The sequence below is a fragment of the Talpa occidentalis genome, unplaced genomic scaffold, assembly GCF_014898055.3.
Source record: "Talpa occidentalis isolate TD23 unplaced genomic scaffold, MPIMG_talOcc4v2.1 talOcc4.2, whole genome shotgun sequence".
NCBI lineage: Eukaryota > Metazoa > Chordata > Mammalia > Eulipotyphla > Talpidae > Talpa > Talpa occidentalis.
Window position 1 is genome coordinate 146917442 of NW_023602073.1, and position 27542 is coordinate 146944983.

Sequence of the window (27542 nt, forward strand, 5' to 3'; positions counted from 1 at the left end):
GGTATCACCGAGTCCTCTTCTTGTTTATCATTGTTAAACCTTATCAGGAGCAAAAACATTCATAATCTAGGGCCTCCCTGGTGGCGCAGGGGGTTGAGCGTCTCACTGTGAAGCTGTCCACAGCCTCTGCAATGCAGGTTCAATCCTGGCAGGCCGGCGAGAATCCCACATGGTGCAGCAGACCTCTCCTGTCTCTCCCGCTGCTCCCCTCAGCAGTGTATTTCAGTCAGTCTGCCTGTTCTGCTCCCGACTCTGTCTCTGGTGAATTCTCTCACCCCCCACACCTCTGGCCTGTACCCCGGTTCTCATATAAAAATAAGTAAATCTTTAAAAAAAACCACATTCATAATCTATACAAATGATGTGTGGAGATGATGGGTCATTTTCATCAAAATACATCTGAGAACATGTGTTTTGAGTTCCTTTCCCTGAAGTTTTAGTGGATGTCTGTATGAACTACACTCTCAAATATGAATGCAACATTATTTGTATAAAGTTGATGAACTTAAGGTTATATTCCTCTGTGCTTGCTGTTTCAGTCACTATTGTTGCCACAGATACAGAGACTCCTGACACTGTGTGAGACCTTGGTGTGTGTGTGTGTGTGTGTGTGTGTGTGTGTGTGTGTGTGTGTGTGTGTGTGTGCGCGCATACGCGCATGCACAGTATCACTCTGTGTGAGCTGCCACACTAAAATATGCAGACTGGGTGACTTCAGCAACAGACATTTGTTTTCTTACAGTCTGGACACTGGCATCCAAGCTCAGGGTGCCAGCCTGGTTGTGTTCTGCTGAGGGCCCCCGTCCTAGCTTGCAGCGACCATTTTTTGCTGTGTCCTTTAAAAGCAGAGACAGCACACGAGCCCTTGCTGTCTCTTAGAAGAGCAATAACTCTGCCACCCCCATAACCTTTTCTAAACCTAATCACCTCCTAGAGGTCCCATCTCGGAATATCATCACATTGGGAGTGAGGCCTTCCACATACAAGTTTGGCATTTGCTACTTAGGCCAGAGCATATCTGCTCTTGGGATGCTTCTGTGAATGTGGAAATGACTCAGAAGGAAGCTACAGGGCCAGGAAGGTTTGAAGTTCAAGAATGAGGAATTCTAAGACTTAGCGTGGAGTTCTGACTTTACCAAAGAAGCGATATAGCTCCATCACTGTGGAATCAAGGTTTTAGAGTCTCCCATCGGCCTTCTAGAATATTCTACCAAATGTGAAAATTGCAGATTCATTTCTAAACCATAAAATTTACTCGTTACCTTTCAGATCCTGTGTTTCTGACTCCTAACTGTGGGTGATTATAGTTTGTGTCTGGAAATGAGGCTAGCTCTTGCCCAGAGGGGCTGGAAGAGCAGGGGCTGGCTAAGAGGTTGTTGAGAGGCTTCCCTAGGCAACGTCTGCTGTGGTCCTTTGTTCTGCTCTCCACCCTTATCCACTTCCCTCTCTCCACCAGGAGTTTTTCAGTCAGCTGGATCAGAGGGTGCTCAATGCTTTCCTGAAGGCTTGTGATGAGCTCACAGACATTCTCCCTGAGCAGGAACAGCAGGGCCTCCAGGAAGCAGTTAGAAAGCTGCACAAACAGTGGAAGGTGAGTCAGCACACACTGGGACGTCGTGTGTCATGAATGATGGCAGAGTGTGAGGGTGACCGTGTTCAGTTGTAAGAGAAATTTAAAAATTACCAGAAAGACACCCTAAGTGCTTCTCCCATTAAAAATCCCTGAACCTGAGTAAAACATGATTAAACTCTGATAGAACGTCGTTATTCCTATTTTTAGTAACCTCAATGTTATCATATTACTTGAGTTCAATCCCAGCTTTTTAACCCTAGCATTTTTAAAGTAAGGTTTCCTGGACTTCCCCATTTGTGCCGTGGATGTAATAACATCTGGTTTTCCCATCTCACTCAGTTATTGACAAAATTAAGAGACTTCCTGAGGAGAGGGCGTGAGTGCATGATTTAAATCTAGATCTTCTATTTACCCTGGATTCTCAGTGGTCTAACCTCTAAAATAGGAACATGAATACTGTGCATGTTTATCAGAAGAATTTAACAGGCTGGTCACTGTGAAAACACCCGACCCACAGAGGCTGGGAGGATTCTCTGAACCCAGTCCCGGGTAAAGGCCAAGTCGGGGCAGACCGTGGAGGTCACATTTCACCGACCCTAAGGGGAATATTTTATGTTTTCTCCACTTGCAATCGAATGTAGGATCTTCAAGGAGAAGCCCCATACCATTTGCTTCATCTGAAGATTGATGTAGAGAAGAATAAATTCTTCGCCTCCATAGAGGAATGCAGAACCGAACTGGATCGAGAGACCAAGCTGGTGTCCCAGGAAGGCAGTGAAAAAATGATTCAGGAGCACAGGGTATGTCATGCAGAGTCCTGTTGTCACTTAAAACTGAGAACTGATGCTTTGGTTTGGGTGTGAAAACAGTGACTAGCTTCATTACTTTACATCCCTAGAAAAAATGGGAACTACTTTTGGTTTTTCTATGAAAGTATGGAAGTTGACTATGAGTTCTATGAAAATATGGCAGTTGGGCATTGATACTAAAACTGTTTCTTGCTCATCAGATTTTCTTCGGTGACAAAAGTCCTTATCATCTCTGTGAGAAAAGGTTGCAGCTCATGGAAGAACTGTGTCTGAAACTCCCAGTCCGGGATCCAGAAAGGAACAAACCAGAAGCCTGTCGCGCTGCTCTCAAAGAGCTCAGAGCCGACATTGATGGCACCTACGCGCAGCTGGTGGGAGACCCAGACAAGTGGAGGGACTACACCAGCAGGTAGTCTTGGACGGGTTCCCCGGGAGATATCTGTCTTAGTTCTGTCAACTCCGAGATCATCACAAAGCGACAGAGGACATGTGTCATCTTGTGCAAGAAAGAAAATCAGATTGTCTGATCCTGCCCATGCTCTTGTTCCAAAATGCTTCATTGTATAAAATGAATAGGTTTATGGAAGAAGCAGGGTAAAAGTGCTGTGTTTCCAAGTGACCCAAATGTGATCTCATTGAGGTCAATGTGGCTCATCTCTTCTTCCCTGATTTTCTCATCTCCCCAAATGGGACTTCTGCCTCTTGGGGTTTTGTATCACTCTGGAGGGACACGTGACACCCCAAGTAGTATCTTCCTCCCTCCAAGTGCTCTGAACCTGGGGTCCATCCTTTACCTGTTTTGCTTTCTCTTTGCTCCAAGTAGTAGTGCACAGGGGGGGTCAGCTGCCTTGAGCTTTGGGCTCAAGGAACAGTTTTAAAAACATTTGTCAATCACTTTATCGCCACTTGATTGTTAAATTTCCACGAATGAATGTAAAATAGAAGGTGAATTTTAACTATGGTGATATTTTCCCTCTGTAGTAAGAATACACTTGTGTTATTTCAGAATGTCTGAATTCTCATCTTGGATATCTGCAAAGGAGGCACAATTGAAAGGAATTAAGAGTGATGCCCTCGACTCTGCCAACCACAGAGAGGTTAAGCGTGCCGTTGAGGTGAGTTCTGGGCCATTTTTTGTTATTAGTGAAAAATTTTCACTAATAAAAAAATGACGGTAGACAATATAACTGATGTCTTTTCTTTCTTCCTGTAGAAAAATTGATTTCCTGAAAATTGTCTTCAAAATAAGTTTCCTTGGTTACTGTGGAGAAGTCTAGGGTTTCTTTCTATTGAATGAGTGTTAGCTTTGGGATTTAATCATGTTCAGGGAAGCCACTAATGCATTTTTAGCTAGTGGGGGATCCTGAGGTAAAAATAGCATGCACGGTTGTATAACAAAGCAGAGCTTTAAAAATTGTCATGGAAAACAAAACACTTTAGGCTTTTGTACAATACATTTTCAGCCACTTGAAAGCCAAGTCACAGAAAATGAGAGAATTGATAAGGCCTGTAAGCAGCCTTTCTCTGTCACATTCAGCCTCTGGAGGGGATCAGCCTCCAGAGCATGGGGACAGCCTCAGGCTGAGCCCAGTTTGTGTCCTGTGAGTGGCACACGGCGGCCCACTCCTCGCATTGCATTGCGGCTCTTCCCTGCAGACTCACACTATGGGAACATTCTTGAACTTTCAGCGTTTTGAAGACACATAGTTGCTATTAATGAGAACATATTTCCTCCCTGTTCCTGTCATCTGAGTTCCATTTTGTTTGCCTCTAAAAATTACAATCCTTTTAAATGCCAGAAGTGCTTAATAATACTGTGCTTGCTTTGCAGGGTATTTATATTTGCTACCAGGTGCTCTTATAGTAGAAAAAACACATTTTTATCTTAGAATAAAGAGATCACTTGCTTCCAGAACCACCTATTTTCTGGTTGGCGTGCATTTGCCCTGTAAGACCCTCTGCAGCAGCTGACAGCCCGTGTGGTTGGAGACTTTACCTTTGTGCCACCCAGAGCAAGAGGTGGGGGAGGGGTTTCCCCATTACCATTGCCTTGGTCCCCAGCACAAGGGCTGAGCCCTGCAGTCTCTCCAGCATTGTCTTGGGCTTGCCATGCTAGCCAAAAATACCATGTTCCTTCCAGCTCACAGAAAATGAGGTAACAAAATAGATTATATGTTGTAATACCTAATTTGGATAGCATTGTTTAGAAGCATCTTTTTGGTGCTCACAGAAATATCTACAAATACCTAACCATCTAATTATGAAGATAATTTTTTGGTGAGTATCGATTTTACACCTCAGGTATTGGTATTGGAGAAACATTTCTTTGTAGCACTTGTAAACTTTTGTGAAAGATCTGAACAAAAAGTGAAAAAGCAGGCATTCCACTGGTGCGTGAATGTCTGACTCTTACTTCTACCTTACAAACCTTCTGGCTAGAAAGTTATGATCACCGTTGCCTCTCTACATCAAATCTTCTTTCATTTCAGGAAATCAGAAATGGTGTGACCAAAAATGGTGAAACTCTCAGTTGGTTGAAAGCCAGGCTTAAAGTCTTGATGGAAGTTTCTTCTGAGAAGGAAGCCCAAAGGCAAGGCGACGAGCTGGCCAAATTATCCAGTTCTTTCAAGGCTCTTGTGACACTGTTGTCAGAGGTATAGCATTTCCTCACACTCTAGACAGACATTTCTGGGGGAAGAATCTGGGAAGCATCTGGAGGATTTTTTTCTTTTGGCTGTAGGCTAGTGAATAATTTTATTAAAAAGTTGAGTTGAAGTTGTACCATTAAGGTATTTGCATGAATGATGGGGAAGATGAGTCAGATGTTTGAATTATGGTCAGTGCATCATTGGATTTACCTAACAATCTATCTATAAGGACAAAGCTTCTCATACTCTTTTGACTGTTACTAAAACCATTATTTCATGGACAGTTTAAGGCATATCAAGACAGTTAAGAAAAAAAAAAAAAAAAAAAAAAAAAAAAAAAAAGACAGTTAAGAGCACAGGCTTGAAAATCAAATAAACCCAGTTTTAGAGCTTCATTCTGGCACTCACCTTCAAATACCACCTCAAGCTCGTCATTATATAATGTTGAGCTTGTAATTAATAGCTCTGAACCTTGATTTCCTTACTTGTAATACAAGGCTAAAAATACTTATCCCAAAAGCAGTGTCAAGTATTAAATGCACTTATGTGTGGAAACTTAGTACAGTGCCTAACAAAGTCAATGCTAAATAATTGATGTTGATAAATTCAGTGTTCAGTCAGCAGAAAAGTAAAGGCCCTTTTATATTTATTTATTTATTTTGAAGATTTATTTATTTAAAGATTTATTTACTTATTTATACAAGCACTGGGTATAGTCAGAAGCGCAGGAGGGTGAAAGAATTCACCAGAGCCAGAGCAGGGAACAGAACAGACAGTCCGATGAAATACACTGCTGAGGGGAGCAGCGGGTAGAGCAGGAGAGGTCTGCATGCCTTGTGGGACCCTCGCCAGTGTCCAGGGATCGAACTGGTGCTATAGAGGCTGCGGGCAGCTTCGCAGCCCAGCGCTCAACCGCTGCGCCACCAGGGGAGGCCCAATTAAAGGCCCTTTTAGGCAAGATCTACTCATTTCAAAATTCTTGATGAACATTTCAATATTTATAATCCTATATCTTTAAAATATATAAACCGGGCCTCCCCAGTGGCGCAGCGGTTGAGTGCTGGGTTACGAAGCTGCGCGCAGCCTCTGCAGCGCCGGTTCGATCCCCGGCTGCTCCCCCGCCACCAGAGGAGGGTCCCACATGGCGCGCAGACCTCTCCTGCCGCCCGCTGCTCCCCTCAGCAGTGTACTTCAGTCCTTCTGCCTGCTCTGCTCCCCGCTCTGGCTCTGGTGAATCCTCTCACCCCCCCGCGCTTCTGACTGTACCCAGTGCATGTATAAACAAAACAAACAAACAAATAAAATAAATAAATAAAGCATGCCTCTAATAAAAAAATTAAAAAAAAATATATATATATAAACCCATCTGCTTCTTTTCTAGAAGGGCTCCTTCTATGCTCTGTGAGAACATTTTAATGAACGGGTTGTCTTACAAGTCTGAGTTGGTGCATGGGAAGATAATGAAGAATCCAAAGTAGAATAGATATTATTTCTTGAATCATTTATAAGCTTGCATGGAAAAATGATAACTAGATGTCTACAAAGTTCCCTGATTTTGAGGATCTAACAATCTCTATAGACATCCCTTATTAATAGATTATCAGTTAACCTTTTGTATTTTTAATCCACGCATGAGACTCTACTTGTGAGTTATATAAGCCAAAAATTATATTGTACTGCTGTGATTTTAGTTTCACATGAGAATTTTGAGATATATCAATTTGTTAAGAATTTTTGGCAAATTGAACATAGTGATAGGCTTAATCAGATTTTAGAAAATAAGCTATTTCAGTTCTTTGATCATCATCTTTCATCATAATAGTCAAGTTTAGTTCATTGTCACTACCACACTTGAAGTGAAATTCTGAAATTATCTTTCTGTATTCTTTCTTTGGTCAAGAAGTTCAGGATAAAAGTAAGGGTAACCAAAAATGGTGAATAGGTATGAATGTTATCTTTGATCTGAGGCCTAATAAATAGTCACATACATTGATAAGCATCATATATTTTGTTACACATACACTAAATAAAAACCACTTAATAGTCTTTAAAATTAGAAGTAGTTAGTCTCCCTAACATTTCCAAGGTCATTTACTCACTGTGTCTTCCAAGTACTCTCATGACACAGCCAGTGGGACTCGTGCCAACAACCTAACAAATGCAGACATTAATTCTTTGCACACTTATTTAGCTTCAGCTGCTGTGTAATGTCTACTAATACCCTTGTTTAGTACTTAATCACTTAATGAAGGCAAAAAGAGGAATGGAGAACACCACACTCAGTTTATGTAAAGATTTGTATAGAAAGATGGATTTGACACATTCAGTCCATCTTTTCGTTGAAATTCATTGAGTATTTAAAATGTGTTTAACACAGTGTTTCAGTCATCCAGTCGAAGGGGGAAAAAGCCATGGTGGATTTTTAATATGCAATGAAAAGCCACTTCTTTCAACAGAGCTGTGATTTACTGAGGTCAGGGATTTGTGGTTTTCGCAGGATCTTACCGCTGTTTGGAGAACGGCAGTTCCAGTAACCTTGGATGAACTCAGAGCACAAGAGAGTCAAAGAAAAATACAGGATAAAAGGAGACATTGAAAGTCTTCTGTGAAAGACAAATAATGATAAAATATGAAGATGATGATAATAATAGTGGCAAAGGAAAGGGATAGACCTTGAAAATAAAAGATACTGGTGAAACTGAATAGAGGAAACAGAAGTTAGAAGAGAAAGCTGAGCCTTTAGGAAAATGACAAGGAAATTCTCTAAAGAACCACAAAATTAGAAATTATTTGATGGTTTATGTAGAAATACTGGAAGTACATTTTCAACAAATATTCTTTTATTCTTTTCATCATTTTTCTTCTCCACAAAGTTTTACTTACTTCCTTTTAATAGGGTGGGCTCACCTTTCTTACAACACACTGTTATCATTTATAATTATATTTTAGACATGAAATTGTAATGAAGGAGATCCAAGAAACAATATATATAATATATACAGTTTCATTATCCTGCATAAATTACCAAGTCAAGTGGGTTTGCAATATGGTATCAAATGAAACATGTGATTTCCATAAGTGAAAATAGAGTTTAGCAATTTTTAAATAAGCTTCAAATACATAAGATAGAATAAAAGTTAGAGATCTGTGTATGTATTTCAAGTTGTTAAGAGAGACTACATCTTTAAAAAATTTTAAGATTACATGAGTATATGACTTGCTTTTTTTTTTTTTCCCCATGAAAATCAAGGTTGAAAAGATGCTAAGTAACTTTGGTGATTGTGTCCAGTACAAAGAAATAGTCAAAAGTTCTCTTGAAGATTTAATTTCTGGCTCCAAGGAGGTCCAGGAACAAGCTGAGAAAATCTTGGACACTGAAAATCTGTTTGAAGCACAACAGTTACTTCTTCACCACCAGGTAGAATGTCTCTTTACCCCAGTGCATTTGTATCACATGATTGGTCACTGATGGAGCCCTGGAGAATAATACCACAGCCACTGGGTGGGAACAAAGCAAAGGGGCTAGAAAAGAAACCCAACTGAATGGTTAAAAGAACTTGATACTTGAGTTCTCTCTGTTAAATGTTTCAGAAGATCCTGCAAGATTAATTCTCAGACTGCATGATTTGTTCAAGGAATACTGCAGAGGGAACATTAATTTTGCTGTAAAATGTTGCATTAAACTTGCAAATGGTGCTTTTTAGAACAGAGAAGGAAGTCATATATAGATAATTGCTTCAGATTTGAGGTGGCTGTTGTTTTGCCATTTTGTTAAAATCTTTCTCTTCAAAATACAACTTTGAATATACCTTTGAGTAGGAAATTTTAATTTAGAGGAAGTTCCAGATCTTTCAGGAGGGTAAGTTCTTAAGAAGTATTAGAACTGGAAGTAATGTTCTAATATATACACACACACACACACACACACTATATATATATATATATATATATATATATATATACACACACACATTACACACATTACGTGTGTGCATAATAAACAATTGTCCAACTCAATTCAAAAGGATGATTTAAATTAAATATTTAATGATAAAATTTAATTAATATATAGCAAAAGGATATCCAATTTTATATGTAATAATATACAAAAATGGAAGTTGCACTGAAAGTTTGTAACATAGATGCCTCTTAATAAATTTAGTAATTATGAAAAGGCTAAGTACAAAAAAATTAATGCTTAGCATTACATAGTTCTCAATCACTGTCAAAGTGTTGTTTGGTTCCAATTTATTGTAAGTCAGGAGAAATATGAAAGTATAGATATTTACATTAATATTTTAAAACTGAACAATTCTTGACCAAGGGCTTGGTTACAACTTACGTATTTTCACAAAGTGAAAGTTGTGCGCTTACGTGAGATTGGTGTGCCATTGTGTTTTTACATTATACTTCCATAAAAGTTTACTTTAAAACAGAATTTGCCCCGAATATTTTAGCAGACGAATCATTCTGAATGCACCCAGGGATTAAGTCTCTTAATACACTATAAATGATAAAAAGTATTGGAGTTCGCACATTGTGTTTTTAGACAGAAAATAGTTTTTTAAGGAGACTCATATCAAATGAATAGGTTTGCCAGATTCCTCATGGAATATTGCACAAAATGCCAAATATTGTCTAAATCTGCACACAAATTAAAACAAAACCAAATCAATTATGTTATTGTTTACCATTAAAAACATAAAATATTTATAAATAAGGTCCATATTTGAGTAACATAGAGCCTCCATTACCATTTTAACTGCACATCTTAAATTTAAAATAGAACTTGGGCCTACCCCCACATGAGTCTGCACCTTTCTGTACCTATTTTAAAGTGTGGGTGTCTCTGCTTAGCCTCAAGTAACATTTATATCCATCTGTTGAACAAATGCTTCCAGCAAAAGACAAAAAGGATCTCTGCAAAGAAGAGGGACGTGCAGCAGCAGATTGCACAGGCTCAGCAGGAAGAAGGGGGGCTGCCTGGTCGTGCCCGGGAGGAGCTGCGCAAGCTGGAGAGCACCCTGGAGGGCATGGAGCAGAGCAGGGAGAAGCAGGAGCGCCGCATCCAGGTAGGAGACCAGAAGTCCCAGTTGTGTTAACTTCTGGGTCGTAGATTATTCCTCTACTAGAGGGGCAAGTGTTTATTCTTGCCTCTGAGCCTCCACATTGCTTATGTTAGATGCTTTCATTATAGGTGAATGCTGCAATTAGTACATATTGCAAATGTGGGTGCTTAAAAGAGAATTTGTGAACTTTACCCAAGTCACAGAGCAGCAATTAGTAATGAAACCAGGATTTTAATCCACACTTGTTTGAATCCAAAAATTTCCGTTCTCCACAACTTTATTCTTTATTGTGATCTTCACACATTACATTATTATTTTTTTAATTTTTTTTTTTTAAATTTTTTTTTTGAAGTGGAGAATGCACCCTTTTGTTTTATTTTATTTATTTATTTTTATAGAGGCATGTTCATTTATTTATTTGTTTGTTTATACATGCACTGGGTACAGTCAGAAGCGCGGGAGGGTGAGAGAATTCACCAGAGCCAGAGCGGGGAGCAGAGCAGGCAGAAGGACCAAAGTACACTGCTGAGGGGAGCAGCGGGCGGCAGGAGAGGTCTGCGCGCCATGTGGGACCCTCCTCCGGTGGCCGGGGAGCAGCCGGGAATCGAACCGGCGCTGCAGAGTCTGCGGGCAGCTTCGCAACCCAGCGCTCAACCGCTGCGCCACCGGGGAGGCCTATTTTTTTTTAATTTTTGCCACTGCTTTCCTCTTTCTTTCTCCATTCTGTCTATCTTTCCTTTTTTTTTTTTTTTTGAGAGACATTGGAAGACGTTCTGTTCCTGTCTCCTTTATCGCCATCTTTAGTAATAACATTGGATTCATAGGACTTTACAGCTGAGAGAAAACTCAGAGTCCAAATCCACACATCTTCTTTATGTAGATGAACTGAGATTCAAATGGAGACTTTTTATAGCAGCGTCAGAATCATGTTTATTCAGTGTGACTGAAATTTGAACTGAGAGTTAACTGGAAGTTGACAGCCTAAGAAATGAATGGAAATGTGAAAATATTTTATGACATACTTTGATAATAATTCATAACATGGCATGTTGGTGTTTTGTTTTTTTTTTGTTTTGTTTTTTGAATTTAGGTCACCTTAAGAAAATGGGAGCGATTTGAAACAAACAAAGAGACAGTGGTCAGATACCTTTTTCAGACAGGTTCCAGCCATGAGCGCTTCTTGAGTTTTAGCAGTTTGGAAAGCTTGTCTTCAGAATTGGAACAGACAAAGGTATACCAATAAGACCATATAGTTGCTTGGCCCACTTTATTCAGAAGAAAAATCGTTTCCACTCAATTGTTAGTATTCATTATTATAATTATTCATTTAATCAATACCTTTGATGATTTATGATTTATTTTTCAACACACTGGCCAAGTTGCTCTGGAGAATGAAACCATCAGTGTGATCTATGCATTAAGAACTAAGAGTTTTCATTAAAGTGAGAACTGATTAGTTCCCTAATCTATGAATACATTTCAGAAAATTTTTTTCTGAAGGCAGTGATATTTTTAACTGAATTTTGAAAGGTTTATGAGGCAGAGAAACACAGAACTGGGAGCAGAAAATGAACATTCCTGTAATGGGGAATGCCATGAAGTACAGATGAGTTAGGATGGGGAGTGTATGTTGTACAGCAGAAAAAGGAAAGTGCACTTGTAAAGGAAAGTTGGGCCATATCACAAAGACTCTTGAGGGATAAAGAAGTACTTTCCAGGCAGCTTGGAGCACGCTTTCCAACACACTCTTCATAAGAGTCATGGATTCAGAGCTGTACTTCTAGAAGATGACCTTTGAAGCAGGTGTAGACAACTAAAATGATGAAAAGACCCCAGTCATGGGATCTACTTAGAAAGTCATTGCACATGCTCACTGATGTGACATGAATGAAGGAAATGAATGGCAATGGATGTGTGGGGGACAGATGAAAACAACAGAGTGAAGGAAAGGAAGGTACTCATGATTGTGAGCCTGACATAGACAAGGGGGTAAAATGGAGAGCTTGAAGAAGTAGCTGTCTGTGGGACAACATGACAGCTCAGTTTTGGACATCTTGTATTGGAGGCTCCCATGGGATGTCCAAGAGATTACACTTAGCAGATGTCCTTGGTGAGCTCCCCTGTGTAATGTCAGAGAAGACCGATAAATTTGTGTGAGTCATTGAGAGGAATCATTCAGGCCTTTTGGGTTCCGATAGCATGTGTTTTGGAGTTACGGAAAGACTGAGTACAGAAATGTGTTAGCCAGTGTGTAAGAAAGTGTTCACCCTTTCATAGCCTTTGGCAAGTAAATCCCTGTGCTTCTATTTTCTTACCAATAGAAGGTTCTTGTCATTCATACTGCTAATTTTGCATTATGTCTCCTACTATTAACTTACTAAGGAGTTTGAAGTTTCATCAGGCTACAGAATCTTTTAATTCTGTGTGATTTTCATCAACCACTACAATAGAAATTTTTTTAACATAATAATTAATTGTGGTAGCGTTAGGATTCTCCCCATCAGGTACTGCTGCCAGATGCTATGATCACTAAATCACCCATTGGCCACCATAGTCCATTGAGCTTCCCTCCGTCTTTGTTCCTACTCCTCCCCCAACTGCTCCACCCTTTGGATGCTTCAGTTCTATAGTCTGTTTTCAAGGGTTAGTTTTTTTTTTTTTTTTTTAAGATTTATTTATTTATGCATACAAGAGCTGGGGTAAAGGCCAGAGGTGGGAAGGTGAGAGGATTCACCAGAGACAGAGTAGGGAACAGAACAGGCAGATTGACTGAAACACACTGCTGAGGGGAGCAGCAGGGAGACAGGAGAGGTCTGCTTCACCATGTGGGTCAGCTAGCTGGCTGGGAATCGAACTCGTGCTGCAGTGGCTGCGGACAGCTTCATAGGTTGCATCTTAACCCCTTGCGCCACCAGGGAGGCCCCTCAAGGGTTAGCTTTTAAGGTTATCTTACTCTGGTTCTTAGTTTATTTTCTCTATAGAACTTTATTTCTAATTATACTTATATGTTAAAAATATATTGGGGGCCTTTTATAAACACATGCATATTTATTGGGTTGATTATCCTCTGTAAGTCCACCCAGCTTCCTCCGGAGTTTCTGTATGTGGTTCCATTTTACTAATCTCTTTAAATTGTTTTAGCTGCCTGACTATGAAACATGTAACCTTTTTAGTCTTATTATTAAAATTATTTTTATTTTTAAAGACTTTTTCATTTATTTATTTTTTAAAAGATTTTATTTATTTATTCAAGCACTGGGGTACAGGCCAGAGGCGCAGGAGGGTGAGAGAATTCACCAGAGACAGAGCAAGAAGCAGGACAGAAGTACACTGCTGAGGGGAGCAGCGGGGAGACAGGAGATTCCATGTGGGAATCTCCCTGGCCAGCCGGGAATTGAACCGATGCTGCAGAGGCTACGGACAGCTTCACAGCACTGCATTCAACCCACTGCGCCACTGGGAAGACCCTAAAATTCTTTTTAGTTAATAATCTTTCTGTCATTGGGATTGATTTAATAATCTGAGCTAATGTTCATTAGACATATACTACATACTGGTACTATCGTTTGATGTTTATCATCTTCTTTAATCCCCCAAACAATCCTTAGTAGGAACCATTATCAATCTGTGTATAAATAAGGAAATATGAAGGGAAGAGTTATTAATGAACATATCCAAGATCTCAGGATTACTACGTGGAAAGATTGGGGTGCAAACCCAAAGTTTTGAGTCCAGAACCCACACCCTTAGCCACTACATTATATTTTCATAAAAAAATAAGCCAATGATATTCGTGTGTATGTTGGCCACTGTGCCAGCACATGTAATCTAGAATAATCATTCTCTCTTGTTCTTTGCTCACCTGACATTGTTAACACAGCCTTCACTTAGGTGTAGCGCTTGGGTGATGTGTATGCTTTGCCTGCCAGAGTGAGGGACAGCATTCTTAGCAATATCAACTTTAATCTTCAACAAGGCTTTACTGATGAGGGAATGAAAATTCAGAGAGTGTGTGGCTCAGCTAGGGAGGGACAGAGCCTGGTTTCAACTCCAGGTCTAACAGAGGCCAGGGTCCAGATTCCTGCTGCATCTGCTGCCACTCAAAGTCTTGTTAGGACTCAGAAATCCAGTCTTACCATGCACCTTATTCTATTTTTGTTGAATTTGGTTATTCTCAGCATTTTTGTGTTCTTTGCAGTCCTCAAGTTTTGTGCTCCCCGTAAGTAACTCCCATGAAAATTTCTTAGATTGAATATACATAAGCGTCTTCAAATATAATTCTACTTTTTCCATGTTTTGATCTGGCCCCCTCAAGGAGGAAAAAAACTACTACTTTATTTAACACTTTTGATTCTATTCATGGGATTCTGAGAGATCATGCCATGATTCACAGTCTTCACAATTGAATCTACAGTGATTATACGTTTACTTATAGCAATGGTGGGTGCTTTTAACCACAGAACTTAATGTTGTGACATTAGCTTAGGATATTATAAATTTCTCACCATATGGGTGGAAGCTGTACTTATTTTTATTCTCTCAAATTGCAGCATATTTCTCTAAAATAATGTTGATATTTCTTGGAGGACATTAAGTCTTTCACACAGGAAGAAACAATAGTATCATGTATTAATTCTATCCTCTGTGGCATTTTGTAATAATTCTGGGAAATGCTCTGCAGGAATGGCAGCTATCACAAAGCTGAATTTAAAAAAAATTTTTACATCAGATTTCCACTTTGCTTATTTAGGAGACTATAAGCAAATTTTACACTCCCTATAAGATTCTCTTATGTGAGAGACCCAAAGTTAATTTTCTTCACTCTAGATTATCTCTGGATTTACCTTTCCTTCTTCAGTATTTGATATGTTTACCTGACCAAATTGATATAACAGCTAAAATTTACCAGAAAGAGTAATTTTTGAAGTAAAATAGTTTACTATTATTGAAAAATCGTTGTATGAAATTTATTTATTTATTTATTTTTAAAGATTTATTTTATTTATGCATAGAAGAACTGGGGTATAGGCCAGAGGTGCAGGGGTGAGAGGATTCACCAGAGACAGAGTGGGGAGCAGACAGGCAGATCCACTGAAATACATTGTTGAGGGGAGCAGCGGGCGAGACAGGAGAGGTCTGTTGCACCATGTGGGTCAGCTTCCTGGCTGGGAATAAAACTCAGGCCTCAGTGGAAATATTGTGATAGTGTTGAGTCTCAACCCCATATGCCACCAGGGAGGCCCTGTTCTCTATTTTATGTGAGGGGCACCAAAAAAATGACAATAAATACTTGCCAGAGTGACAGAAACTTAAAAATGAGATTGTTATTGAAATGCTAACACTATCACAAGAAAGAGCCGACAAGTGATTTACCCAAGTCGAACAGCGAAGTAATGAGGAAATCCAGGAGTCTATTCCCAGTTTGACTGGTTCAAAACTTATCCTCTCTCCATAATATATTATTTGCCTCTCCATAATATATTATTTGCAAAGTAATAAGGTTGAACAGCATGAAGCTCAAACTAGCTCTCTTTTCAGGGTTACTGAAATGTTTCTTTATCATGAACCTACATTGACTAAGATATTTTCAATTAAATAAGTCAACATTTATATTCATTGATCTAGAAATCTTTTATTTCTATGATTAAGAAAATCAGTCATTGCCCAAACTGGTCTGTAATGAATATATTTGTGTATAAGTTAAATAGTGCAATGCAGCTTGGAATTCTAAACAATAAACCAAAACCAGAAACAATGGAAAAACATGTTTGATGAATTGTTGCATTACTATGAAGGTAGATATCTGATTGTGCATATAAAATGAAAATAATTTAGCAAAGTCTGTTTTGGCCATGATAAAATTATTGCTGAGCACATGATTTACCAACATTTATCAATCCACCCATGTCTTCTGGGGGAGACTCAGCAGTCTGTGCAACTTATTTGAAGTTAGAGTTTATTGTAAGATTCCCTCCTAACAATCATCTCCTTTTCTAGGAGTTTTCTAAGAGAACAGAGGGTATTGCAACTCAGGCTGAGAATCTTGTGAAGGAAGCTGCAGAGATACCACTTGGGCCCAAGAATAAGCAGCTGCTTCAACAGCAGGCCAAGTCCATCAAAGAGCAAGTCAAAAAATTAGAAGAGACGCTTGAAGAAGAGTATGTGCTTGACAAGTCCTAAACTTTCTTCTCTGAGATAAAGTTTCATACAGTCTTTCCTGTATATTGTATCCAAAACATTCTTTTCAAAGCTCAAAGTGTCTGTGTATTTCAGCATGTTTTGAGGAAGCAATTCACAACTCACAAGACAGTCTCACCAATACAGAAACTGACATCTATCACAGAGCAGAAAAATAGAAGGGATGTGGTTTTTGCATCTAAAACTGATTCTGTTCATGAGAAAGCCATATCTATTAAATTCTGTGGCCTTTATGCCTTGGGGAGGAAATCTCAATAGACCCCCAATATTTTAAATAATTTTTTTGTATTACTTTGTTGTCACTAGTTAGAGAAAGAGGAGATACTTAGGTTGTCTTAGATTCTAGGCTTAAATACACATGACACCAACCAAGTGTCGCCAACTCCAAGAAGCTTCCAGAGCTTGTTATAGTGCCTCAGTACAAATTGTCACTGATTGATATACTCTTTCCAGAAATTAACTTCAAGATCTATTTTACTTTCAAACATTCAGTGTTTATCTGAAAAGAAAGAACAGTTTGGTCTAGGATAGCCTATCATGTACAAAATATATACGACATAAATTTAGAAAGGATAAACATGAAGACATAGTCGATATTCCTTAAAATAATAAGGCTGAACATTTCTATTCTAAGGTTGTTTAGTGACCAATCACTAATGCATATTTTTTAAGGTATAAGATAAGAATTTCTAAGATGGATTTTAAAATGTAAGATTTGTTTTCGATCCTATTAATACCTTGAAATTAACATTGTGCATTTGCCTGATGGAAATTTGTTGAATAATTTATTGAAAGCAAATCCTGAATTAAAAACTTTGAGAACATTATATTAAATATTAGCCACAAAATTATGGAAATAGTAAAACTTAGATTTTATTGAAAGGAATATACTTTTATTAGAACTACCATTTGAATCTTTATTCCATTTGAAGGCTTGTAATATAATGTAGTGTGCATTGCCTATGCTGATGAGAGGATTAGGCGTACCCAGGGGATTCATTTGAGACTGTAATATTATTAACTTTGACAATCAGTGATGCCACTGTATTTTTCATGGTGTCTTCAAGTGCCTTTTGGTGAACAGGGAAATTCTTTTGCTTTTTGCTTATTTTTTTAGCCCGAGGACTTTACAATTCAATGATACACTGTTTTATTTCTTAGCCTTTTTCTAAACTGAAAGCCATAATCAAATGGTTACCTACATACAGCTCAGACAAACTGGAAATCCATAGTTGAAATCTGTTTACTATAACTGTTACAAATACAGCCCAAGTTGTCTAAAACTATTAGGGGACTTATATGAGAAAATTTATGAAAGTTTTATGAAATCAAGAATCCACAGACCACTAAGGAGAGCAGAAATCACTGTAGAGTACAAGTTGCAGGCTTATTTCTAGTGAAAGAAGCAGTTTCTACATGACATCATGGGATTCAGATCTCAGGTTCTATTATAAAGATTGTTGAGTATAAGCCATTGCCACCGTATCTCTCTGCTAAAAGCAAGAGCACTGCTAAAAGAGGTGTGGCCTGGAGTCTACTTGGGCAGTGACTTGTTGTTCTTTATTAATAAGCCCTGGCTTATTACTAGTCACATGCAGAGTTTGGCTAGATGATACCTGGATGCAAACCCCTTGTAAGGGACCCAGGGATATTTTGTTTGCAGCAGAGTTCCATTCATAGCATAGTTTTTTTTTTTTTTTTATTTAAATATTTATTTATTTATTTGTACAAGAGCTGGGGTACAGTCAGAGGTGTGGGAGGGTGAGAGAATTCACAGAGGCAGAGCGGGTAGCAGAACAGGCAGACAGGTCTGCCACGCCATGTGGGTTTTTCCCTGGCTGGCCGGGAATCAAACCCGTGCTCCAGAGGCTGTGGAGAGCTTCACAACGTGGTGCGTAACCCACTGTGCCACCAGGGAGGTCCCATAGCATAGTCTAGATGCTACCTCATTCAGTGTTCATTGTCAGAGGAGACAGGAAGATTTGAGGTCTGACTGATTTCTCAGATCCAGTGTGCATTTTTGGTCCTGTTGATATAGTTTCAACTTCCAAGTGGCCACAGATGTCTTCACTATCTTTTCACTTGATGATTTAAAGGAAAACTGTATTGTTGTTCTCTATTAAGATACTTCATTTTATTTACTTAATTTGGTTAATTTTAGTATTAAAACCATGGAAATGGTGAAAAACAAGTGGGATCATTTTGGCAATAATTTTGAGACCTTGTCCACCTGGATAACTGAGAAAGAGCAAGAACTCAATGCCTTGGAAACTTCGTCGTCTGCCATGGACATGCAAATCAACCAAATTAAGGTGACCTGCTCACACATTACGTTTATAATCCATGTCTAGCTTTTAAGAATGCTCTTCTTACCTTTCATCAAAAGCTCTTTGGCTCCAGAACAAATCTTTCTTTCTATGTGACTCTATTAAAATTAATTTCACATAAAATGCTGAGCTAAGAGGTCTTGGTTGATGCTGGGCAGCACTCTCTAGGTGGCGTTATGTATTAATGTTGTCTGACTTATGCATTCAAAGCCAATATTGTGTGAAATTTCATTAAAATGGTTTTATGGTACCATTATTCCTTTCCTTCATTTGAATGAACCCCATCGAAGTGCTCTGCTGATTCAACATGATAGGACATGGGATGTATTCATCACCTACCACTGAACTTTATAAGCACCCCAAATGTCTAGCTCAAGTGCTTCTGATATTTACCCTTACCCACCACAAGGAGGAATTCAAGAAATTGCTTTCTCTAGGGGAAACAATACTTTCATTTATGCTGACCTTGGGGGCTTAGGCTGAGCTGTTCTTATTCCTTAGCTCTCCCAGCTCTAAAACAACCATGTGCATCGACTCTCATCATCCACTCATTCAAATGGTTAAGAAAAAATGGAAAGAAATGAGATCTGAGCATTCATTCTTCATTCTTTTATGGAATTTGATACAACACATTTTCAAAACTCAGCCACTTTTTCTATCTCAGCTCATTTTTTTGGAAGGGAAACCCTCTGCCTTTTCACTTGATTAAATATAGTAAAATAAATAACAAGGTGAGAGAACATTTCACATTATGACTCAGAACAAGTCCATGCCATGTGCACAGTGGGAGGGCCATGTTGCTTCACTGAGATTACGTGCTGTGCTCCTGATCTTTGCTTAGCACACATCTTTTGCAATCAAAGATACATGGAATCTGGTCAGTGCAATCTGCTTATGTCTTCTGTGATAGGCTAGGAAAAAATAAATGCCACGCCACTAAAGAATACTCATAAAATATTTTCATCTTTAAAACTTTTTAAAAATCATTTAATCGTTTTCACTAAATTCTAAGAAAACAAAGAATAGCACGTTTCAATAAATTTTTCTCAAAATTTTTCTCTTTCTAAAATTTTTGACACATTTTCAACTTGTTTATCATTTCTGTGATGCATTTGCTATTATTTAAATCTTTTTTTCCCCAGGACTTCTGAAAAACATCTATGATCAAATGTTTTCTCATTGTTACTCTTGAGGAAACAAAATGATTACATATTTGTACTTTTTGATATATAACCATTTCATGTAGATTTACATGCCATCCGACTAAAAAATATATTTTAATATGTCTAATATGACATGTTGAAAATCATCAAAAAAATACAGTAGATGAATATGAGGAGCAGGAAAAATGTACCTGTCAAATGTAAGCAAAGATACAGTAGAATACACTGTATTGTGGGATTTGGCCTAATAGATTCATGTTCTATTTCCAAACAGATTGTATCATAGGAAATATTAAAACTGCAGTAACGTTGGTAATCATGCACACACTGTGTTCAAGCACCTAAAACAATAACTGACACATCGAAAACACTGAATGTGTGTCTTTGTTGAATTTACGAGTAATTTCTCTTTAAAGGCCACCCTAAAAAACAGTAAAATGAAGAAAGACTGTCTCAATGCTCAAACTAAAAATATCTATCCACTATACTACTAGTGTCAACCCTACGAAAAATAAAAAGATAAAAGGAATCCTTCCTTAGCATGATGATGGAAATTACTCCATACTGTCTCCTGGAGACCGGGAGACACCCGACTGTGTAGGCTCATCCCCACTGGAGTCACCCATTTCGGTTTTTCCAGGGGAACAGTACTTTCCACACATTATTCTACACCGAGGCTTGTCTGAATTTCTGTCTGAGTTGGTAGTGAATTGGCTTTCTCTTCTCAGAGTGTCATTTTCATTCTCTTCCACATAAATAAACCCCTGTGTTTATGAGAGACACGGCCTCCACACACCACACAGGCACACACACCCTTGTGGCTTTCAGTATCTGTCACGTTTGAGCGAACATATAAAATGTCCTCCTGCCCCAAATGAAAATAATTCCATGTGGACTCTACCCACAGAGCCTGGGCTAACCAATGAAACACTGGTTGAGAGCAGACCCAGGGATCAGCAGCAGCATCTCCTGGGGAATTGGAAATGTAAGGTCTTGACTTCCCCACTCCCTTAGACAGAGTGAGTCAGTCTGTGAAGATAGGGACCAGGTGAACCTGATATAATCCATGTTTGGAAGCAACTGGTATCAAAAGGGGCTTTAGTTAGGAGTGGATTCCGAAAACCATTCCATTTGGTGAAATAGGAACCCTCAACCACATTTTAGGAACATTCGATAAATGTCAATATGATCATTTCTAGAGGAACGCACTGCTTCCTGGGAGCAGCTGGTAAGACACTTAATTCATAGAGTGAGCAGGGGATTCTCTGTCCCTTCAGTGATACCGTGAGGGCCCCAGGGATGCCTCCCTGCCTGCTTCCTTGCAGCAGGAGTGGCTCCTTTTTCTGCTCTATTCAGTGCGCACGACCATCGTCAGCTTGTAGTGTTCAGGTATTATCTGCATATCCATCCTTTTCCTGCTTCCCCCAGGAGCTCAGCAAGCACCTGCTGTGGGTCCATAGCTGCTCTCTTAAAACAGACCAAGTAGATTGCATGGCAGTTAAGAAAAATTCTCCTAATTTTCACTCTGCTGATAATTATATCATTTCAGAAAGGCCAGCTTGCTCAGCCTATGTTTTCATTTTTTCTTATTTTAAATATTAGGTGATAATTCAGGAAATAGAAAGTAAGATCAGCAGCATTACAGGACTGGAAGAAGAAGCTCAATCTTTCGCCCAGTTTATTACCACTGGAGAATCTGCTCGAATCAAAGCCAAGTTGACACAGATAAGGAGGTACTGGGAGGAGCTCCGAGAGCATGCGCAGTGTCTGCAAAGCACGGTCCTAGGACACCTGTCTCAGCAGCAGACGTTTGAAGACAATCTCAGTAAGGTAAGAAGAGATCCATGCGTGCTAAAGTTACCTACTTCCCATTGCATTATAGCAAGATGCAATGAAGCATCCAGAAATAAATAAGGAAAAGACAGTGGACCAATCATCTACCAAGATGTCCAAGATGACTAAGCTTGTTAGTACTTCTAAGGTACCATTTTTGAAGGAATATAAAAATGTCATTGGACCTTGTGCCCAGATAAGCATTAATACTTAGTTGTATTCCATTCAAATAATGGGCCACGCTGCTTTTGTGTTTTTAAATATACACTTCTATTTTCTCGTCACATTAGAAGTATCTAAAAAGTGGCATTCTATTTTCCCAATAGCCTCTGGTGCCTTGATGTATTTTTTCCCACTGTCATTTTTGCATTTCACCAATGTTTTAGATCCAGCAGTCTGTGTGTGAATTTGAAGATAAACTTGCTGATCCAATTAAAATATGTTCTTCAGCTACAGAAACCTACAAGGTTCTCCAAGAACATATGGTAAGAATCTGCTTCAACATCACTGCTTATTTATCAACTTAGAAATTTGATAAATCCTGCTGGAAAAGAGAACATAGTAAATATTTTTATGAGAAAGGAGATTTTGATGCTACTTGAGGAATTATAGAGATCAAGCATATTCACTTAATAGCCTTCAAGATATATTGATAATTATGCAAAAAAGTCACCATTAAGCACACCTGCAAAAGGAGTATCATTTAAAAAACATGTCTTTCTCCATGAGGACATATAACATTTTTGAATTATAGCTTCAAAAATCCCTGTTATTTGTTGCCACTGTTATAAAAATTACGTGTGCAGATAAAAACATATACATAGGTGATTTCAGATTTTAACCCACCATACCCAGACATGCAAAGAATATATTCTCATTGACCTTTTTTCAGTGACCAGCTTTTGAAGTTTGGTCCCTGAAATTTGTTCACTCTAAGATGTTTCCCAAAGTAACCAGCAGTTGCTTTTGGTAGACTGTAGGGGAAGGCACCAAGGTGGGGAGAATCCTGCACAAAGAAACATTAAAAATAATTATTTTAATGAATCAAAGTATATATCATCCCTACTACACATGCATGTGTGTATGCCTGTTCATGTAGAATAAAGGGGACCCAGAGCTAGAGAGCAAACACTTGACAGAGACACATCTGGAGAGGAGAGTGGCATTTATATTGTGTGACTATTAATGATTAGAATGTATTTTGGGTTACATCTGTAATTTTTTTAAAGATTTATGTATTTAGGCATACAAGAGCTGGGGTACAGGCCAGAGGTGCGGGGTGGGGGGGGTGAGAAGATTCACTAGAGACAGAGTTGGGAGCAGAACAGGCGGATTGCCTAAAATACACTGCTGAGGGGCACATCGGGAGACAGGAGAGGTCTGCTGTACCATCTCCCTGCAGGAGATCGAACTCTTGTCACAGTGGCTGGCCATAGCTTGATAGCCCTGAGACTTTAACCCCTGCACCACTGGGGAGGCCCCATGGGTCTTGTATTTGATGAAATGCTTTTGCTGCGCCTGGTTTGCTCTCTAGGATCTCTGTCAGGCTCTGGAGTCGCTGGCCAGCACGGTGGTGTCTTTCTCAGCCAGCGCCCGGAAGGTGGCCAGCAGGGGCTTTTCAGTGCAGGAGGCTGCGGCCCTGCAGCAGAGATACGAAGGGCTGCTGATTCAGGCCAAGCAGCGGCAGACGGCGCTGGAGCAGCTGCTGACCCACTGGCAGAGGTGAGCGGGCTCCCTTCTGGCACCACAGCTGGGTCTCATAGCCCCTCAGCACTAGCTGTTCTTTCAAGGATGGGAAACAGTCAGCCCCGACATAAAACGGGTCAGCCCAGGTGTCTGATATGGGATGATCTTGATCCTCATTATTCCATGAAGGTGCCGGAGAGCAGAGAAGATGTGTGTGGATCTTTCCATATCGCACAGACACAAACACATGCAGACACATACATGGAATTGGAAGGATGCTGTTTTTTGTACCTTCTCATCAAGGAATAGGACAAGCAACGCTGTATTATTTGTGATGATTAGTGTTAGTCCTTCCAACTTTAGAAAGGTTTAGTTTTCTAGCATGATCATTCGATGCACTTGTTCTTACTTCTGCTTTCTTTAGACTCGAAAAAGAACTGTCGACCTTTTTGACCTGGTTAGAGCGGTGTGAAGCTATAGCCACTTCCCCAGAAATGGACATTTCTGCCGACAGGGTCAAAGTGGAGAGTGAACTTCAGTTAACACAGGCAAGTTCGAGGACGTGGGAGGAACAAAAATGGCATCCTCTCATGTGGCTGCTTTAGAAAAGCATGAACAAGATCAAAACCCTATATCCAACCGAACTCACTTTGGTTGTATGACCCCCAGAAGAAGAGCAATCCTCATCTAAAAGTTACAGTAATGAGGAACTTTATGCTGATCTACTTCCATGATGCATTAGAAAGTCCTGTAATATAATGTCTAACATTTGAACACTTGTGATCTTTCAGGGGAATTGAGGGAGGTCTATGCAGAAATGTAGATGAAGCAAGGATGATTATCAGTTAGTGCTTTTTGAAGCTGGGTAAAAGGTATATTCTTTCTTCTTTTGTATTCATATGACTTTGAGAAATGAAATTTTTTCTTTAATCCCCTCATATTGTGCTTTTGTCAATATCTCTGTTTAGTTCTACTACTGTTTATATGTATTTGCTGCTCCCTCATATTTAATACTGTTATGTCTTCTAATTGTCTTAGGCCCTTAATCATAATTTAATATCCATCTCCATCTGTTATTACTTTGTTTTAATCGGAAATCTATTTTATCTGAGATAAATGTAGGTGTTCCTGACTTTTATTGATTATCATTTGCTTGTAGGATTGTCTTCCAGCCTTTAAATCTGTGTCTGTGCTTGCCTTTGGTGGTAGGATGAGTTTTTTGTAGAAAGCACAAGGTTGGACTTTGTTTTCAAATCCATTCTGTCACTCTGTACCTTTTAGTTGATGAATTCAAGCCATTTTAATTTAATTTTTCAGACAAAGTGCTCATTGCTATTTTGGTATTTGTGTTTTTTTAAAAGAGAATTAGTGTGGCTTTGCACATCTTTTACATTTTGCTTAGGTTCCATTTTTACTGTCTTGAGTGTTAATGCTCTTGATTTTCACTTGAAATTTAATGCTGAAGTTTGTGTTAATGACTTATGCTTGTGGCTCACTGGACAGTTTAGTTTCCAACTTGTTCTGCTGGGCCACGTTTTCGCTTTCTTCTTCCTCCATGTTCTATCATATAGCTGTCTGTTACCTCTAGATTTCTTTTGCTCTTGATTTATAGTAGCCCCTTTATTACTTTGTTCAAATCAGACTTGGTGCTGATATAGTCTTTTAATTTTTGTTTTTCAGTGAAACTTCTGACCCTTCGTGCTATCTTGAGTAACAGTTCAGCAGGATAGAGTCTTCTAGTTTAGGAATATTTTTCTTTGAGCATTTTAAATATTTCCTGCCATTTCCATACTTGCCAGTAAAGTTTCCACTGAAAAGTTAGCAGACAGTCTAGTAGGAGTTCCTTTATAGGGTATTCTTCTTTCTCTTTGTACTTTTTAGTATTCCTTCTTTGTTGTTTGCTTTCAGCAACTTAATTATAACGTGTCTTGGAGCATGTTGGTCTGGTATTATTTTCTTTGAAACTCTTTGGATTAGGATGTCTGGTTTGTTTCCTGGATTGAAGTCATTCTTAGCAATTATTTCTTTAAATAAATTTTCAGTCTTTTTCCCTCTCATCACCTTCTATTACCCCCATGATATGGATATTATTGCTCTTTAACTTATCCCAAAGTGCTCTTATAGGTTTGCATTTTGTGCTTATTATTTTTTCTCTCTATGTTGTTTACTTTGTGTGACCTCTGACACTCTGCATTCCAGCTTTCTGACTCTCCCCATTACTTGCATGTGTCTGCTGTTGAGTCACTACATTCTGCATTTTAATTATAGAATAGTACTTTTTAGATCTATTAATTCTATTTGTCGCAGTCTCATATTTTCTCTGTCTTTACTCTGTTCCTGTTTTTTATCATTGTTTTTCATATTTCCACAACATGATTACAACTGCTTCCTTAAACCTCAGCATGTAGATTCTACCATTCTGCTGGACTAAGATTTCTCTTGTGTTTTTTGCCCCAATATTTGTGATACAGTCTTCTGTCACTTTATTTTTAGTTTTTTATGGGTTGTAATAGGGAACTTCATTTTATTGTCTTGATATATTGACTTTATACCCACCTACAAGAAACTATATATCAGCCTAGGTTGTGTTTTTTTTTTTTTTAATCCAAGATTTGTAGGTCTGTTCTTTACAGACCATTGCCTCTGCACCTGTTCAGATGACTCGGGCTCTGGTGCCAGTAAGAAGTGATAGGTAGGTAGGAGCTGGAGCTGTAGGGCACCAAAATTTCACCTGTAGAGAGCATTAAGTGTTCATGCTTCCCACAGTGCTGTGGGTACGTGTGTTGTGCAGGGGATCCACAGTGACCCCTCTAGTAAACCAACCCCTCAACCAAAACATCCTGAGCAATGTGGGGTGAGTCTCCACCTCTGAGCTATGGTTGAGAAATAGATGTAGTGGTTCTCGTAGCATTCTATTGAGATAGTGTCATAAGCTGGGAGTTGTTTTCTTTGCCTGTGAGTGCAGAGTGACACCGGGGTGCCTGCTCTTGCTGTTAATATCCACGTGCTTACAAACCCTGCTTGGTGAGAGCAGTCAGTTGTCTCCATTTTGGTCTTGGTTGAGAATAAGGGAGTATTTCCCACATCACAGTCCTAGGCTGTCTATAATAGCCTCTTCTGCAAGGAGACACAGGTCATCTGGTCTGACTCCCCTGAGAGGTCAGTCTCCAGCTGTTCTCATTTGGGAGCCACAGGTTTGAGCCTATGTTCACCATTCTGCATTCCTGCAGTTCTCCTGTGTGTATCCTCTGTTCTATGTACCTCCTTCTCCAGAGGAGAAGACCCCAGATTTAAAGCTCTTAAAGTGGCATGGGTCCTTGAGTCAACACAGAAGAGGGATTCCAGGCAGCGGTTGTACCCCCATTTTGTGATTGTTTGTACTGACCCAGTCTCCCTGCAAACGTAGTTCACATACATATGCCATCCACATGCCATCCCTTTTGATGTATAAAAAATTCACATTGTCTTTGTGAATTACAAAGACGTTGTATATATGGTTGTTGGTTGTATATATGTGGAAAAGGTGAGCCCAGCATCTTCAGCTTGCTGTCATCTTGTTAGACAATTCCACAACTTGTTTTTAACGGAGAAGAGGAATTCAATATAGAAAGATGTCCCAGTGATGAGTATTTTCAAGAAAGAAAAAATAAATGAATGATATAAATACCGACGATAGGAAGACAAAGAAAACTGGCTTGTTGCATCCCTGAAGAAGCCATCCTTGAAGAAGAAGACCTAAAAAAATCTTCAAGTGTTATTAAAACTATAGATGATGTTAATGTTTTCCGGAGATGCTAACTTTCTTTAAGTGGTGCTGTCTGTGCCAGAAAATTCAACAGGCAAAGTTGATTCTCAAAAAAGATTTATTATATAACATTTTTATACCCAAATTTTCCCATCATCTTTTATAAAATGTTTAAGAAAGTGCAGGGTTCGACTACTTTTCATGTTTGTTTCTCTAAAATTTCCATCAGAGAGTTTCTGCTGCATCTGAACCACTACCCCAAATTCAGATTTTCTCCTTCTTTGACTTTGAGGGTTTCCTTCACTCCTGGATCACCTGCCTTTCTAGATTATGAAACACTGCTCTGCATTAAATTCCAGAAAATTTCTGCTCAGAAATCTCCAGAGACTGTTTTCTTCCCTGAGGATACATGGCAATAATCAATCTTCTTATGAATCCATTTGAGGTCTTCTAAAAGAGGACATTGCATATCCTTTTCTTAAAAATGACAC

At 39.1% G+C, this 27542-nt stretch overlaps 1 protein-coding gene across 2 annotated transcripts in view; it reads left to right on the forward strand.

The window, feature by feature from the left end:
- The window catches only part of SYNE1 (spectrin repeat containing nuclear envelope protein 1), a 432020-nt gene that overhangs the window by 147334 nt on the left and 257144 nt on the right, over positions 1-27542 (forward strand). For both annotated transcript variants that reach the window (XM_054697946.1, XM_054697947.1), the window contains 14 exons: positions 1457-1591; positions 2215-2373; positions 2583-2791; positions 3389-3497; positions 4872-5036; positions 8281-8448; positions 9932-10102; positions 11190-11330; positions 16097-16257; positions 18459-18609; positions 21390-21617; positions 22007-22105; positions 23155-23342; positions 23731-23854. In XM_054697946.1, coding sequence (XP_054553921.1) covers positions 1457-1591; positions 2215-2373; positions 2583-2791; positions 3389-3497; positions 4872-5036; positions 8281-8448; positions 9932-10102; positions 11190-11330; positions 16097-16257; positions 18459-18609; positions 21390-21617; positions 22007-22105; positions 23155-23342; positions 23731-23854 — 2208 coding nt within the window. The remainder of the gene's footprint in view (positions 1-1456; positions 1592-2214; positions 2374-2582; positions 2792-3388; positions 3498-4871; positions 5037-8280; positions 8449-9931; positions 10103-11189; positions 11331-16096; positions 16258-18458; positions 18610-21389; positions 21618-22006; positions 22106-23154; positions 23343-23730; positions 23855-27542) is intronic.